Below are 18,262 nucleotides of genomic sequence, written 5' to 3' on the forward strand. Positions count from 1 at the left end.
TCACAGAGGTCCACTGCATTGCTGATGGAGTTTTCCCCCACAGTGCTGACAATACAATTGTTCAGGAATGGCCTTCATGACCATAAGGTTGGTTTGACCTAGGTTCTTAAGTGTTATGTCTCTATAGCTTTTAACTTATTTCAGAATGATTTCCCCCATTGCAAATAGATAATTGCTCAATAGATTGGCTGCAAATTTTTGGACCTGATCTATAATTTTCCCTTGGGATATGTAAGATATTTCAGGTATACCAAAGTAATGCAAGAAATATCTTTCTTTAGGGCTAGAGTTTAAACAGGAAATATGTCATAGAACTATGGTGTGTACTTCCCAAGTGAGGGATTTCATTAGGCCTTGACTTAGAATTGAATGTAATGTTAATCTGTAAAGGCTATTTGCCTATTTTGTGAGGGTTTTGCTTAAATTTTTAGGTTTATTAAAATTCCTAAATGATGATATTTTTATCAGCAAAGACAAAAATACTGCTACATAAGTAGTAGTCACTAGAAAAATAATTTATTTTGTTTTGTTACCTTAACTGTCAGATTTAAGCACATTCCTACCAGTATTTGGGTTTGGGCTCTGAAACCCAAAACTTTTGAAAGCCTTGGAAAATTTCGTAGAAGTTCTTTCTTCTGTCTCTCTCTCTCTCTCTTTTTTGTATACTATTGCCACTGGGATGCTAGCATTCATAAATTATGTTTAAATATAAAAATTAGGTCAGTGACTCTCTGCTTGTGGATACCTGAAACACAATGTACAAAAAAACAAGACTAGATCTACATGGCTCACTTTAGAGTGTAACAGCACTGGGAGGTGATCTGACTTTTCATTTTACACACAAGAAACTGAGGCTGGAGAGAAAGAAGTGTTGTCTGGGTCATAACTGTTGAGGTCAGCCTCTGGGATTGAACTTCATTTCCTGAATTCCTAATGGTTTTCCACCTCCATTCCTCAGCTTCTGCGACCCCTTTGGTGTGGGGCTGTTTCTTGAACCTTGAATAGGAGGGTATGGAGGTGAAGTGACATGTAGCTAATTCTTCTACCTCACTCTGGTTTATCTATTTTTACGTACTAAGGCCCTGTGTATTAATTAATGAGATGAGTTCCAGAGTTGCAAACATTAGAAAACCAACACAATTGATTTCTCCTTGGGAACCATATTAGTTTTCTGTTGCTCCTGTAACAAATTACCACAAACTTTAAGGCTTAAAGCAACATGAGTTCACGAATTTATTATCTTACAGTTTTAAATGTTAGAATTCTGTGAGGAGTGTCATTGGCCTAAAATCGAAGTGTTGGCAGGGCTGCAGGAGGCTCTAGGAGAGAAATCATTTTCTTGCGTTTTTCGCCTTTTAGAGGGACTTCCCTTCCAAGCCAACAACATGACATCTCTGACTATTCCTCTTTGCACAAGGGAAGATAATCTCCCTTTAAGGATTCACACCATTAGATTGGGTGAACCAGGATAATATAGTCAGCCCTCCCAATGCGTGAGTTTCGTAGCTGCTGATAAGGAGGTCATCTGTAAGCAACTTGAACATCTGTGGATTTTGGTATCCACAGGGGGTCCTGGAACCAATCCCCCAGTTAGTGAGGAATGACTGTATAGGGTAATTTCCCCGTGTTAGGATCCTTAATCTCAAGGTCTTAATCACATCTGTGAAGTCCCTTTTGCTGTGTAAGGTAACATGTTCACAGGTTCTGGGAATCGGGATTTAGAATCTTTGGGAGCCATTATTCTGCCTGCTACAGGAATGAATTTCTTTCCACTTGTCTCAGCTCTAAGTGGGCAGTTATTTAAAAACTTTTTATTAATTTAGAGAGCTTCATAAACTGCTAAAATTTTCTGAGAACCTACGTGATAATATAAGAAGAATAACTACCAACATTTGTTGAGTACTTGCAATGTGACACACACTGAGTGCTATGTGCTTTAATTGCAATATCTTATCTAATCATCTTAGTAGCCCTATGAGATAGGTTCTATTTCATTTACATTTTAGAAAATGTAAAATGAGGCTTAGAGAATTTAAATATTTGCCCAAGGTCAAACAACTAGCATATGGGAGACGAAGACTTGAAATTGGGTTTGTCTGACCCAGGCTTTTAATCTATATACTGAACTACTTATGTTTAGCCCTAAAGTGGTAAATTTGTAACATAGTATAATGCAGTACTGAGAATATAGTATCTTAGTAATTTTTAATAAATAATTGTTTTAGTAAGGAAAATAAGTTGTTACTAGGAATAAGCCCTTTCCAAATGACATAATACCCATTGAGCAGTGTTCAACTGATTAATATTAGTTCGTTATATACTGATTTAGTGATCAGTTCTCAAAGCCTCAATTTAAATAGAAAAGGAAGTTATGTTGCGTGATTAAGTGGAAAGAATATAGCTACTTTAACAATTTTTTGTGCTCTCAGATTGTAAAGAGGAAGGATTTATTTTACAAATGAATTGTTTGTGAAAGAAATTTAATTGGTTATTAAGGTCTCTATCTCTTGCACCCTAACCAGAATGTAAACTCCAGGAGAACAAGGATCTTGGTTTTCTTACTCAATTCTGTATGTCCAGTACTTAAAACAGTGAGAGCAATATAATCGATGCACAATAATGTTTGTTGAATGAATGAATACTGATAAATACCTAAGGGAATGAAGCCAGTTATCTACATGAATAAGGTGGGATCTATATACTAGTTGGATGCCAGAAGAAGAATATAGAGCATTCTAATGTGTTTGGCTAGGAACAGACCATATCCTGGGCTAAGACGATAGAGTAATAAAGGTAGTGATAACCCTGATAAATTCAATATGTTTCTATATAAATCCTGTGCATTAAACTAGTGGCTCACTTGATATGGAGTATTTGAATCACAGATTGACCTTGCTTATTCGTTCTTCCATTCAGTAAACATTATTGAGCACTGTGCTAGTTATTAGGATAAAAGATGCATTAAAAGAATAAAGCTCCTAACTTCTAGGAGCCTCTGTCTCCTAAGCGAAACAAACACCTGTAAAAATAAAATACCTTATATTAAATGGAATAATAATGGTTTTATAGAAACATGGAAGAGGGAGACTTATTATTCAAAAGAGACTTATTCAGAAGATACAAGTTGAATTTAGTCATCTTGAGTTTTAGGAGAAATAATTTTTGATTTATGGAGGGGTTGCAAATGTAGGACAGAGAGTTCTCCTATACTCTTCATTCGGCTCCTTTAATAATACATGGCTTTGCTATATTGATCAAAACTAAGAAATTAACATTGGTACAATACTATTAGCTAAACTACAGACCTTACTTGGATTGCACCATCTTATAACTTTTTGTGCTCAAGGGAAATAGTGTATGAAAGTCTTTGTAAACAGTAGGCTGAATAGTGGTAGTCTAAGAAATGCCATCTGAGTGAGCCCAGGGTAGGTCACTGAGGGTGAAAGTTGCATTCTCTGAAGAGAGCTTTAAATAATCTAACCATGAGCTCTATTTTATTTTGTTTTGTTTTGTTTTACTTATTTTTGAGACAGGGTCTTGCTCTGTCACCCAGACTGGAGTGCAGTGGCATGGTTTCAGTTCACTGAAGCCTCATCCTCCTGGGCTCCAGTGATCCACCTATCTCAGCCTCCTGAGTAGCTGGGACTACAGGCACATGCCACCACACCCGGCTAATTTTTGTATTTTTTGTAAAGTTGATTTTTTATCATGTTGCCCAGGCTGGTCTCAAACTCCTGTGCTCAAGTGATCTGCCTACCTCAGCCTCCCAAAGGGCTAGGATTACAAGCGTGAGCCATGGAGCCCAGTCTGAGCTCTCTATATTTTAATTTCCTTTAATAATATGATCAGTTCCACCCATGAATTTAATTAATTCCTTATAAGTTTGCTATTAAAATAAAATGAACTGTTATTGATGCTTATTATGTGCATGACAGTATCCTTTTCAAAGTATGTGATACAGTTCTTTGAGTCTCTCATTCCGTCCTGTGGAAGGTAAACTTACCTTGCAGATGAGGATGAAGTTCACCTAGGTAACAGATGAACTTGGCCAAGCCACGAGACTTTAGCTGGGAAAATTGGAATCAGAACCTGGGTTAACCCGACTTCAATGCCCATGTTTTCTCCTTTGTGTTGTTTCCTGAGTCATTTTCCTGTGTAGCCCCCCTGAATAAGCATTTTCCAAGTTATATTTTGTATTGTGCAAAACTTCCTTCCTTTTTTATTCTGAAACTACGTATTTCATGCTTCAAGGGTTTTCTGAGCATTGCAGTATTCTGCAAATTCTCAAAAACTGCTTTTGCTCTTTCTAAGATTTCATGACTTTAAAGAACAGTTACTTTCTTCCTGGCCTTCCTGGTATCAGTCTGTGTGATTCTAAAATGTTTAGTGTATTCCTTTGTATCGGCCACCCTTTCCTTTGAGCATTTTGATGACTTTTCTTGATAGTTTCCAGCTGTTTTGTTTTTTTTGTCTCTCAAGAATGACCAAAGGTATATGTAGTTTTTCAGATATTTGTTATGTAATTTTGTGCCATCTAGATTTATATAACCTAACATTTTCTGGCTTTTTAAAGATATTTATCGATGGTGGTTAAATCAGAGTTAATAATATTAATTTTTAAAATATGCAAAATGCTTTTATTACTCTTTTTAATTAGGTTTTTACAACTGTATTGAAATAGGTATAGCAGGTGCTATTTCCCCTCCATTTTCTGCTCAAGATGATTGAGATTCAGAGTAATTTTGTGACTGCTTCGTCCTGCAGACCAAACAAGTGCTTTACCCAGGTTTCCTGTCTTGATTCTTTTTGATAGGGTCTATCAAGCTTGTGGCAGAAGCTCAAGATGTTATGTGTAGAGTGCAGTAATTTAAATTCATGGACTTACAAACTATTAACAAAGAATCTAATTAACCTTCTTTCTAAGTAAAAACAAACAAAAGATATTTCTAGTGGAGTGCCAGCGTCTTCAGGGATTCATAGGGAATTAATTAAATTCATGGGTGGAACTGATCATGTTATTAAAGGAAATTAAAATATAGAGAGCTCATGGTTAGATTGTTTAAAGCTCCCTTCAGAGAATGCAAATTTCACTATCAGTGCCCTACCCTAGGCTCACTCAGAAGGCATTTCTTAGACTACCACTATTTAGCCTACTCTTTAGAAAGTACTTTCATACATGATCTCATTTCAGCACGAAAAATGTTGTACACAAGATGGTGCAATCCAAGTAAGGTCTCTAGTGTAGCTAATAGTAGGGTAAGGAAAGCTACATGTTGACACACTAAGTGACCTTCACGTTGGCTTCTTTTGTGTAACATTTTTGAGTCTTTGTGCTGAGAAAATTGTATTACATTCTGGGAGTCAGTGGATTGTGTCAGAATGTATAGGAAGCAGCTCACTTTCACTTTCAAAAGATTCTTTAAGGAATTTATGCTTTATGTAAAATAGAGGAGACTACACATTTGGACTCTTTCTTATTAAAATTTCTTTTTGTGTGTTTTATGACACCAAAGGGCACTGACTTCCATCATACAGCTTGACTTTGGAGGACTGTATGGGAAAGTGTAGCAGCCTTGAAGTTATACTGGCCACAGAATGTAGTCACAGAATAATGTAGCACCAAGTTTCTTACTGTTAATGATCTGTTTAATTTGACTTTGGTTATTTTCCACCTCTTCAGCAAATTCATGTCACTGGGAACCCTAAGATAAGGAATTTGCCTTCCCTGGTCTTTCTTGTGGGTAGAAGTAAAATGATAAGAATTCAATTGTTGGCCGGTCGCGGTGGCTCAAGCCTGTAATCCCAGCACTTTGGGAGGCCGAGACGGGCGGATCATGAGGTCAGGTGAAGCCCCTTCTCTACTGAAAAAATACAAAAAAACTAGCCGGGCGAGGTGGCGGGCGCCTGTAGTCCCAGCTACTCGGGAGGCTGAGGCAGGAGAATGGTGTGAACCCGGGAGGCGGAGCTTGCAGTGAGCTGAGATCCGGCCACTGCACTCCAGCCTGGGCGACAGAGCAAGACTCCGTCTCGAAAAAAAAAACAAAAAAGGAATTCAATTGTTAATTTGTCCGTTGACCTGCTTAAAAGTGCAGGGAGGCTATGAAAGCTTTGAAGGTCCTCAGAAAGTCAAATGTGGACCCTGCAGAAGAAGGGATGCAACGTTGGGTACTTAAAACTGTAGTGAACAGAGCAGAGAGAAATTTAACTTTGATATTGTAGACCTCAACGAGTAAAGAAGGCTTTCAATCCTGGCAGGTACTAAGGTTTTAGTATCATTCTCTTTAATAAGTCATCTGTGGACAAAAATGAAAAAATCAGAAAGCCATAATTACTAAGAAAGTAGATCTGAGTAAATAACAAAGAAACAGATTTTAGAAGTCCTGAAAGGACACATTTATTTCAGAATTAGCTCTGCTAAAATTTTTCTTTTTCACAGAAGGAATAAGTTTTAAATGGCTATGTGAAAAAAATAGATTATAGGGAACTAATGTTCTTAGATCATGTATCAGGAACTTTGTTCATTTATATGCAATGCTTAAAAGTTTTCGCATAGTTATCATTGTTTAAAACTATAATCAAGTGCTAACTCGTTTTACCTGGGAATTTATTTAGTTTAGAACATGTAAGTAAATTTCTTCTTTAAATAAAAAAGAGAATTCTAGTGACATGAATTAAATGTATTTCAACAAAGAAATGGTTATAAAGACAAATATTAACATATCAAAGTCATGTTAATGTGCTAAATTTACCTAAGCAATAAACACATCAGAACAGAAAAAAAAAACTTGACAATAAGAAAATAAGTAAATATATATTAAATTTTTAGTAACTAGATGTTTCTCAATTTTTCTGTTTAACATTTTGGAAGTGAATATGGCTGGTATGTATAACACATAAGAAAAAACTCCTATTTTATGACAATGGAAAAAATCATATTTATAAGTTTATGTCACGTGAATTTGCTACACATCAATCAGGTAAAATTGTACTGGATCCATTTTAACCCTGTGAGTTGATTGCCTTCAGTGAAGCTTGCTGGACATCTTTATGTCCGAGAGTGAGATGTTCTTATAATTGGGGGCAGCTGTGGTGATAGAATCAATTAGGCCTGTGGAACACTTACCTTCCAGCTGCTGGCCGCGGTGCAGTGATTTGCTCCAGTGTTCATTGTCACGGTGTATTGCCTTTACACCTCGAAAGAACAACATTAATCCATTAAGACGCTTTTGTTGCTGTATCCTCACGTGGGGGTTATCACATCACAGTGAACACAGGAGTGAGATACAGCACTGTTAACCCTTGTGGCATTTGGCATATGACAGATAAACAACTACATAGTTCAAACGAATTTTTTTAAACACCAATTACAAGTATTGTCTTGTTTTATTTCCCCTTAAATTATCCAAGTAGCTCAGAAAATTCAGCAATTTTGCATATCTACTGTATTCCTCAGGCTGTCTTTTGCATGTGGAATAAGTGTGGAAATAATGTCATGTGGTGTATCCCAGGTTTTGTGAGGAAAATATGGTTCCTATTGATAGATCAATAAATAAAATCTTTAGCACATTGTCTAGTAGTTAAGAGCCAGGGCTCTGGAGTCAGACTTCCTGGGTTCAGATACTGACTTGATAGTATACCAGCCGTGTGACTCTAGACAGGTTACTTTACCTCTCTGTTTCTGTTTCTTCATCTGTAAGTTGAGGATAATGATAATAATATATACCTCCTGGAGTTATCATGAAACTTAAAAACGTTAATAAGCCTAAAGCTCTTAGAACAATACCTGGCACATAGTAGGTACTCAATAAGTATCAGCTGTTATTATTCAAAGGCATTTATGGTTGAAAGTACTATATATATATAAAATATGTATATGTGTATATACTACATACTACTGTATATACTATATATAGATGTACTATAAATAAAAGGGACTTTATTTAACTTCATCTCATAGGCTTTGAAAATATATTATAGTTGTTTTAAGTTTTTTATCTTTAGTCCCCAACTGGGAAGTACAGGGCAAGGAACTGTATAGAAAAGGGAGATTGCTAATTTCAATAAATAACTAATTTCAGTTATCAGGGTGAAAAATTATCTTACCTAATAAACCTGCTTTCGTTTTCCCTTGTAGAGTTTTACAGTATTGTAAATTTCTCACAGACAAATGGGGAGAGGTGATTTGATTTATATAGCTCATAAGAACAAAAAAATTTACCGTAGTGGCTATGAAATGGAGTAATCTTTCCCAGATTTTTAATCTACTGTCCTTCTCTCCGTTTTCTACCTCTACTTCAAACTTTGTAGGAAAACTAGGTATGATAAACAGTCCTAGGTTTAAGTTTTGGTTCTACAGCTTGTTAGACTTACAACATTAAGTTCCCCTATCAGTTTCCATATCCTCACCTGTAAGTGGAAATAATCATTATGTATCTTACATGAAATACATACCAGAACTGTTGCAGATGAAAGGAGATTTGACCAAATGGTAACTTTGGGAATATGTAGTAACAACAAGGCACCTTAACAGTTAAGGGAGCAAACCAGCATCCTGTAGACCCTGGTCAGTCAATGGAGAAGAACAACTTTGACTGGAGGGCATAGAAGGCGTGGTGGCTGACACTTATAATCCCAGCACTTTGGGAGGCTGAAGCAAGAAGATTGCTTGAAGCTAGGTGTTTGAGACCAGCCTGAGCAACATAGTGAATCTCTGTTACCAAAAAAAAAAAAAAAAAAAAAAAAAAAAAACCAGCATGGTAGTGTGTGCCTGTGCCTCTGGTCCCAGATATATGAAAAGCTAAGGCAGGAGGATCACTTGAGCTTAGGATTCCAAGCCTGCAGTAATCTATGATAACATCACACTACTGCATTCTAGCCTGGGTGACAGAGTGAGACTCTGCCTCCAAACAAGAAAAAAGCAGAGAAGGTAATGTGAAAATGTATGTGCTCTTCTTGCAATAATACAAGAACCATCTGACCAATCTGGCTAGACTCTGACATTAGGTGATATAAATGAGCCAGCAAGGAAATGACCAGGATCTCAGCTGAGGCGGGGTCCAGTTTGAGAGTCCTCCAACAGTGATGACCAGATAAGAGAAATACAGAACATGAAAACTTCAAAGTAAAGATAATTCAACTTACTTGACAAGTTTCCCGTTAGATTTACGTGTCATTTTTGTTAGTATCTGACAGCAGAGCAGCATAAGAGTCCTAGCCCAGTGGCATACAGAACACAAACAATGTCACAGAGCCCCATGATTCCAAGTAATAAAAAGTCATAGAGAAGATAGATGGGGCCTCTGGAATCATTTTGTACCTGGGTTCTTTCTTTGTCGGTGTCTTCCAGATTCTTCCTCATCCTTTCAGCAGACACTTGAAGTCCTACTTTGGGTTAGGAGAGCCTGAGATCCTGTGTATCTTCCATCCAATAAATTTAGTAATTTTGATGTTTAGGTATAGTATCAATCAAAGTGGACACATACACAGTCAGGCAATAGCCTGATCCTCCAAATAGGGACTGTGACCCCCTGCTAGTAACTCACCTACCCTTGTTTGATTTGGTACGGATAAATTCCTTGAATGGCCCTCTGTTTGTACATGTGTTTTTTGTTTGTTTGTTTTGTTTCTTGAGATGGACTCTCACCCTGTCACCCAGGCTGGAGTGCAGTGGACTGCCCACTGCAATCTCCGCCTCCCTAGTTCGAGTGATTCTCATGCCTCTACCTCCCTAGTAACTGGGATTACAGATATGTGTCACAATGCCTGGCTAATTTTTGTGTTCTTAGTAGAGATGGAGTTTTACCATGTTGGTCAGGCTGGCCTTGAACTCCTGATCTCAAGTGATCCATCTGCCTTGGCCTCCCAAAGTGCTGGGATTGCAGGCATGAGTCACCGGCGCCCAGCCCTCTACGTGTGTTTTTTAAATGCAGTCAGTTGAGTATGGTTTTCAGATGTAGAATATGATTAATCATCTTCAATGGCCTTAGCATATGTATACTATTTAACTGGGCTAGTTGTGGCTCATATCCTCAAATCAAATATCTTAAAGAATACTGTTTCAGTCATTTTGTAGCAGTTAATTGTGAGAAGTGAAACTTGGAAGACATCCGTATGTAAAATTCCCCACCAAAGGAAACCAATATATTTGGTAAATCAAAATGAAGCACTAGTAGGAAGCCAACTCTGGCGTAGTGGCACCACTGTGATGAGTGTTAAAAGTAAAATGCTGAAATAGTGCCCCCAATTTTATTCTTTTATGTTGTATAATGACACATTCTATGCATGTGATGTGAGGCCATTCAGTATGCTTGCAAATAAATTATTCGGTAGTTCATATACACATCGTTGTATTATATAAGAAGTTGGACATGGAACTGCTAGAATGGAGTTTCCAGAGTCCAGCCATCTTAGTCCTACTTTGAAGCCTATTCCCAGCGTGTTTGCTGGTTGGATTTAGTTTGCTGCCAGTGGTAGACAGAGTCAGCTTGAGAATATTTTATAACAAAATTCTGAATTTTATGGCAACATTTATTTCAAATGAAGGTGCCATCCTCCTTCCTCAATAAGCAGGGACAAATCGTAACTCCATTTCAGCTCACAGGGAACTCTATTTAACTTGAATCAAGAACATTCTGTCTGAAGCCTGATTCATCTAGAACACAGGGCAGGGTGAGCACAACATCACCACAGGTGGCAACAAATAATGGTCTTGTTGGGTGATTCGGGATATAACTCAACATCACCCACTGCATCAGCAGCAGAGCATTAAAACCTAGGTGCATTCAAAATACCATTACCACTAGACTGTGCTGCCTTTTACACAGCTGTATTTACACATTTTCATCTGATAAGGCAAACTTTCCCTTTTATAGCCAAATTTGTGAGTGCAGCTCGGAAGAGAAGACCAGATGAAGAGCACAAAGTTTATCCACTCTGTTGCAGGACTGTAATCAACTTTGTGAGTTAGTCCAAAGAGGGAGAAATATGATCGGGGGAGTTTTGGAGACTCTCCATAGTAATTTATCTACTTCTAACATGACTATTAACAAAAGGACAGCCTGCATAGAGGATTGATTAATGATGTTCGTGTGGCTTTCATTAGCTAACATAATTGTCAGTCACCAGTTGTCACTGTGGGATCTGCACATGTGTGATGGTGGGCTTTTTACACATTTATGCAGGGAAGACTTCACTGGGATCATAGCTGAAAGCTCACTGTTACTTGATAATATTTTGCAGATTTCCTGTGTAATTTGTTCAATGTGTTGAGGCTGTTCAGATTAGCTGCCCAAACGTGGAGAGTAAAGATAGGAGCTAACTTTGCATTGTCAGATCCTCCAGAGACCAGAAATAACAACTTATCTAGTGTCACATGCCATCAGCATTATCTCTGTAGCATACACGTGCTAAAATTTGTTTCCTGTTCTTAACAATACAGTACAATATTTGATATAGCTGCATGGATAATATTTGAAAAATAAGGGCACAGTCGATGATTAAAACAAGAGGATTGCTTAGATGAATGAGGTTTTTTTTTTTTGGAAATTTATTTTGCCCTTACCACAAGTATTTATTCACCCATTAAATTATTGGAATAAATGAACATGTCGCATTGAGTTTTTGTGGTGGTCAGAATATGAAATATAAGTCTTTTTGGATTACCACAATAAGTTTTTTCCTAAATCGTGTGACATAGCAAATAGGAAAAGCAGATCACAAAAGTAGACTTTAGAAGTATACCTCGTATACCTGCATGTTTTGAGTTAGAGTCAGAAGAGTATATTTGTGATCTTTTAAAATCTTTGAAAATACTTAAAGCCTGTAAAAAAGAAGTATTCAAAAGAAGTGCCTGTGAAATGTGTGGCATTGGTCTGATGGCATTTGCATGTCTGTTTTAAAAGGCTGTTCTTTGCACTTGACTGTCTGCCTCTGTTGATGCATTTCTAAGGGTGTGGATATGTTTATATTAATGTCTAGCAAGTTTGAAATAGATTTAGGCATAGACTGCTTAAAACTTGCTCTGTTATTAAATTGTTTCAGGGTGTGGAACTACCACCCCTCTAGAAACACATAGAAAGCAAAATTATGAACTGCGGTAGACCAAATACTCGGAACACCTCCTGCATTTGAAGCACTAACTTAGCCTTGAGCTTGCCTTCAACCAATTTTTTATTAACAGATCTTTTATGCGTAGATAAGACTTGCAAGACAAGTAAAATTTTTTTGCACTTTTAAAATTCGAGTACTCAGTTAACAAGAATTGACCCCAAGTTTAGGAACTACCATTGGCCTTATAAAGTTATTACTAGGTATTGGAAGATACTTGGTGAATAGGTTTTATTTCAGTGAAATAAATGAGATTGTTTCATGTGAGTAAAGCATATGCCTGAGAAACATGAAAATGAATTCTATTAACAGATAGCTATTTATATAATCTATGACAAAAGAAAATTTACTCTTTTGAAAATTGACTTATTATGGAAGGATGAAAAAAATCACACAAACCACATGGACTCAAATATTAGTTTGCATTTTTGTAAGAATCTGTGAAATATTCAGGGCTATTCCAATAGTCCTGGAAGACAGAAAGTTTCAAATAATATCCACAAAGATAAAAAAAAAAAGGTTTAAAATTATTGCCCTGTGTCCTTGATACTTGAAGTTGGGTTCTACCCTGAGTGAGTGAGAAACTTTGTGTAGTCCTTGTCTAGAAGGTACCACTGACAGCAGGATACCCATAGGTCAAGGATACAATTGTGCAGCTCTGTTGGTAGTACACAGATGTGTTTCTTCACTTATGCTATGGAGGATTTTGAGTTACCAACTTAAGAGAACTGTTTTCTGAAAAGCTGGATATCCTCATGTCATAGTTACCCCAGAAGGACGCAGCAGGCACATTATTACACCTGGACTTCTAGGGATGCAAAGTTAGAGTAGCCATGAGCTTTTCCACATCGGATGGATTTGGAACTATGTGCAAGAGAGAGAAATTCAGGCTGGTCACTAGAGGTATTCTTGAACTCCAAACATCGAGAAATGTTCGTACATCAGGGTCAGCTTAGGAGGGGATATTTTAGCTAAGAAGGACCTTGGATCTGAAGGTCGTTGCCTCATTGCATTGTAGATCATCTCATAAGACAAGGGATGTACCACTCTGCGTATGGACCCCAAAGGAAAGGAGAAATGTTGACCTGCCCAATGAGCAATTGGTTTCCTTCCATCAAAAGACCTAGTGGGGTTGGAGCCCTTGAAGTCACAATTGTGAGGATGAACCATATGAACATTTCAGTGCAATACTGCTGGCAGAATTTAAGTGATTTAAATGAATTTAAATTATACCATTATTAAATTTAACTTATAAATTATTAACTCCAATAATTACAAGAATTTCTTTCATAACTGCAAATTAACCAAGACTTTAGAAATACTTAATGACGTGAACATAAAGAAGCAAACCATAGACACCAGAACCTCCTTGAGAGTGTAGAGTGAGAGGAATGTGACGACTGAAAAACTACCAATTGCGTACTATGCTTGTTACTTGGGCAACAAAGTCATCTATGCAGCAAACCCCTGCAACACTCAATTTACCCATACAGAAATCTGTGCATGTACCCCCTGCATCTAAAATAAAAGTTGAAAAAAGAACAGACTAATGCACACAGACACACACACACACGTGCCTACTTAATGAAGCCTAGGTCTTTTATCTAATGGCAGAAAGATCAGATGAGAAAGGCAGAAAATCAGAGACAGACCAAGGCTGCCAGTTTTATTTTCCTCTATGTATGTGTTAGTGTGTATATGTATAAATGTATTTCTATTTGCTAAACCATCTAAAGTTTAGTTGAAGACATCATGACATTTCACCCCTAAATTCTTAAGCAGATATTGTCTAAGAACAAGGAGATTCCTTTGCATAACCACAATGCAGTGCTCCCACTTGAGAAATTTAACTTTGATACAATATTTTTATTCAGATTTCCCCAGTAGTCCCAATAATATCCTATATAGCTGTTTTTCCCTTGGAGAAGGATCCAATCAGTAGCTCCACATTGCATTGACTTGCCATGTCTCTTTAGTCTCCTTTAATCTAGATCACATTCACAGTCTTTTTTGTTATTTATGACATTGATTTTAAAGCCTATTTCAGGTGTTTTGTAGAATATCTCTCATTTTGAATTTGTATTGTTTGCTCATGTTTGAAATCAAGACACCTAATACAGAAATAAGAAATAAACTAATGAAAACAGACGGTGAAGAGGAAGGAGAGATGAACTAGAGAGACACAAGAAAAGAGGGAATGAGACAAAAGAGGGAAAGAGAGAGACAAACTGATTTTGTGATAAAATGTTTATCAAAGTGGAAGAAAACAACGTCTCCATAGATTTATGTTCAGACTATATTGATAAGCAAATATATGGAGTGGTAAGTGGGGGAACATGGTCCTTAAAGAGAAGGTATCTGAAGTACAGTTGACACTGAGACAATGCAGGCATTAGGGATGCCAATCTCCTGTGTGGTCAAAAACTTAAGTATAACTTTTGACCCCCCCAAACTTAACTACTAATAGCCTACTGTTGACTGGAAGTCTTATCGATAACACAAACAGTTGATTAATAAATATTTTTATCTTATATGTGTTATATATAGTATTCTTATAATACAGTAACATGAAGAAAATATTACAAGGAAGAGAAAATATATTTACTATTCATCAGGTGAAAGTGGATCATTATAAAGGTCTTCATCCCTGTCATCTTCATGTTGAGTAGGCTGAGAAGGAAGAGGAAGAGGAGGGCGTTAGTCTTGCTGTCTCAGGGGCAGCAGAGACAAGAAAATTCATGTATAAGGCATTTTGCTTACAGGCAAGGGAATAAACCTTGGAAGTTCTGGTGTGTTCCCAAGTTAAATGTAAAATGAAGAGGGGTGAAGAATTCAAACTAGTTATTTCAGTTTATACATAAATTAATGAGGCAATGTATTTTTCTTAAAATATGTAAACCAGTTTTTTTGGTATCATTTAGCACCAGCAGATTTGTTTCTTTAAAACCCTTCACCAGGCCTTTGGCTCACACCTGTAATCCCAACATTCTGGGAGGCCAAGACAGGCGAATTGTTTGAGTCCAGATGTGGAGACCAGCCTGGCTAACATGGCAAAACTCTGTCTCTACAAAAAATACAACAATCAGCCAGGCATGGTGGCATGCACTTCTGGTTCCAGTTACTCAGGAGGCTGAGGTGGGAGGGTCGCTTGAGCCCAATAGGTGGAGGTTGCAGTGAGCCATGATCATGCCACTGCACTCCAGCCTGTGCAACCGAGCAAGATCCTGTCTCAGTCAATCAATCAATCAATCAATCAATCAATCCCATCACCAGGCTCACAAAGTTAAAAATGATCTTAAGGAGTTAACAGAAATATGTAGACACTATTTCAGATACATGAGAATTTAGTCTGTTTTTAAAAACCTGCAAAACAGAGATTCATGAACCACATTTTTAAAAGACTTCTATGAAAGCTTTTCAGAAAAAAATATTTTCAAGCTGTCAAAAAAAAAAAAAAAAAAAAAAAAAGAACCAGACAAAATCATCAGGTATCAGGGGGCTAAGAACAGCTAAAATAAGTTTTCTAATTTGTCAGTGTGTCTGCTACATTAAATGCCTGCTTCTCCACCTCATCTCCCAGCCACCAAATAAATAAAAAGGGGAATATGTAACTGTAGGGGTACTGCTAAGAAATCATAGTGTTCAAATGATTTTTTTCTGAAATTTATTAGAAACTTCATGTGTTAATTCTTGACATTTTTTGGATTTACTTGCAAGGGCAGAATCGTAGAAAAACAAATAGAGTTCCCTGAGTAGGAAAGGTACTCCATTTCCTGTTCATGGTTGGGTGACCCTGATTACTGTCCTTGGAGTCTTGAGCCCCTTACCCAGTGAATAAGTAGGTACTGCATCAGGGAGGTACAGACTCATTTGCCTGGGTTTGTTTTCTGGGAGTTCCTGTTTAACATTCCTGAACTGGAGCAGAAGTAGATTTTGTAGCTGGTTTTTCTGAGACTCAGAGGAAACTGAGAGTTGTTGAATTCTCGGGTTCTGTGATGTTTGATACTTATTAAGTGAAATTATGTGTGCAGAGGAAAATGTATTCATCTATGCTTTTAACAAATGGCTATGATAAACAGAATTAGACATACTATATGGAATTGCATAACACACCACCACATGTCCGTATTAACCGCTTCCACAGTTATCAGGTTCTTGGTAATTGTTTTTCACCTTTTATGTCTATCCATTCCCCACCACCATATTATCTTGAAGCAAATCTCAGATATTATAACATTTTATCTGTAAGTATTACAGTAGATATTTTTAAGCCATCTTGCTTAAAATAAGAATGGTATGTAGGTGTTTAATGTATTCTCCAAGTTAATGCATAATTTAAGTACTCACAGTCTCTATTGAGACTGTTTACATGCACTAAATCCGATCAAAGAGAGAATTTGATGTGAGTAGTGGTCATCTGGAATGGTCCATTCATTGTGTTTGGGATAGCAACTGTGTAGGTCCAGTCAAAGAGTGGTAGCATCAGAGAGTTTCTGTCTTGAAGAAAGGGGCCATTGTTAAGATTGATGGGTTTTCTGTGTTCTTTGGTCCTCTCTGATGACAGGATAGTGCAATGAGCCCTAGCTCTGAGTACCCACAAACTTTGTAACCATGGATAAAGTCAGCCACTTACTTATCTCTGAAATTAAACTTCCCGATTTTAAAAATGGATGTGATGCTTCCTGCGCCTATTCACAGAACTGTGATACACTGTGATTTGGGATGTGAACACGCTTTAAAAATAATGGCCCGGTTACATATTCTCCTTTTATTTTTATGTTTTTTAATTTTTTTTGAAATAGAATCTTACTCTGTTGCTCAGGCTGAAGTGCAGTGGTGGGATCACAGCTCACTGCAGCATTGACCTTCTGGGCTCAGGTGGTCCTCCCACCTAAGCCTCTCAGGTAGCTGGGACTACAGGTACATGCCACATGCCGCGCTAATTTTTGTATTTTCATAGAGATGGGGTTTCACCACATTGCCCAAACTGGCCTCCAACCTCTGAGCTCAAGTGATCCTCCTGTCTCAGCCTCCCGAAGTTGGGGGATTACAGGTGTGAGCCATCGCGCCCAGCCTACATATGCTCCTTTAACACAGGCTTTTGGTTCTTTGAAATTACCAACGTTCCGGATTCTTAATGGCATCAGAGAATATAAGCTTGAAGAAGTAAATATCTAGAATTTTTTTAAGGAATAATTTTCTAATCTAGGTTCTCTTTTCTTCTGAGTATAATTTATTTGGGCATTTTATTGTTCTCCAAGATGAGATCCATTTTCGCTCATCCATTTTGAAATTGTTTTTCTCTCTGTTAATAAAACCTTTGGAATGGTGCCTTGATCAGGCTAACTCAGAATTAAATTCTTCTCTTTGAAAGATTGCCTGGTGATCAGAATTGTTTTTCCTTCTCTTTTCTTCTTTTAGCCTTGCCTCCCCGATTGAAAGAGATGAAAAGTCAGGAGTCGGCTGCAGGTTCCAAACTAGTCCTTCGATGTGAAACCAGTTCTGAATACTCCTCTCTCAGATTCAAGTGGTTCAAGAATGGGAATGAATTGAATCGAAAAAACAAACCACAAAACATCAAGATACAAAAAAAGCCAGGGTAAGTATCATCCATAAAATAGTAGAGACTGCCCCCAGCAATAAGGTAATATAACATATAAACGTTATTTAGGCCCTAATAAGTGAGTTTACTATCAGAAACACGATAGATAATAAGTGAAAAGCTGTTTCATTATATAATGACAAAAAATAATCTTATCACATAGGCAAGAATTCTGAGTTTCTGGTTCTTACAGCTTGTTGATAAAGAAAAGAAAGGATGGATGGAGAAAGAACTATGGGAACTAAGAAGAGATGGAAGGGAAGAAGAAAGAGTGCATTAGTGGTAGATGCTGTCATAGTAATAGATCCTAAAATTCAATTTCTTGGCCAGGCACAGTGGCTCATGTCTATAATCCCAACGCTTTGGGAGGCCGAGGAGGGCAGATCTCCTGAGGTCAGGAGTTTGAGACCAGCCTGGCCAACATGGTGAAGCCCTGTCTCTACGAAAAACACAAAAAGTAGCCAGGTGTGGTGGGTGCCTGTAATCCCAGCTACTTGGGAGGCTGAGGCAGGAGAATCACTTGAACCTGAGAGGCATACGTTGCAGTGAGCCAAG

The 18,262-nt window shown here is 37.5% G+C and overlaps 1 protein-coding gene across 8 annotated transcripts in view; it reads left to right on the forward strand.

Annotated features, from left to right (window-relative positions):
* The window catches only part of NRG1 (neuregulin 1), a 1,136,884-nt gene that overhangs the window by 944,541 nt on the left and 174,081 nt on the right, over positions 1–18,262 (forward strand). For all 8 annotated transcript variants that reach the window (XM_030937748.1, XM_030937743.1, XM_010370860.2 and 5 more), the window contains exon 2: positions 17,527–17,704. In XM_030937748.1, coding sequence (XP_030793608.1) covers positions 17,527–17,704 — 178 coding nt within the window. The remainder of the gene's footprint in view (positions 1–17,526; positions 17,705–18,262) is intronic.

Source organism: Rhinopithecus roxellana, chromosome 9 (assembly GCF_007565055.1).
Source record: "Rhinopithecus roxellana isolate Shanxi Qingling chromosome 9, ASM756505v1, whole genome shotgun sequence".
NCBI classification, from domain to species: domain Eukaryota; kingdom Metazoa; phylum Chordata; class Mammalia; order Primates; family Cercopithecidae; genus Rhinopithecus; species Rhinopithecus roxellana.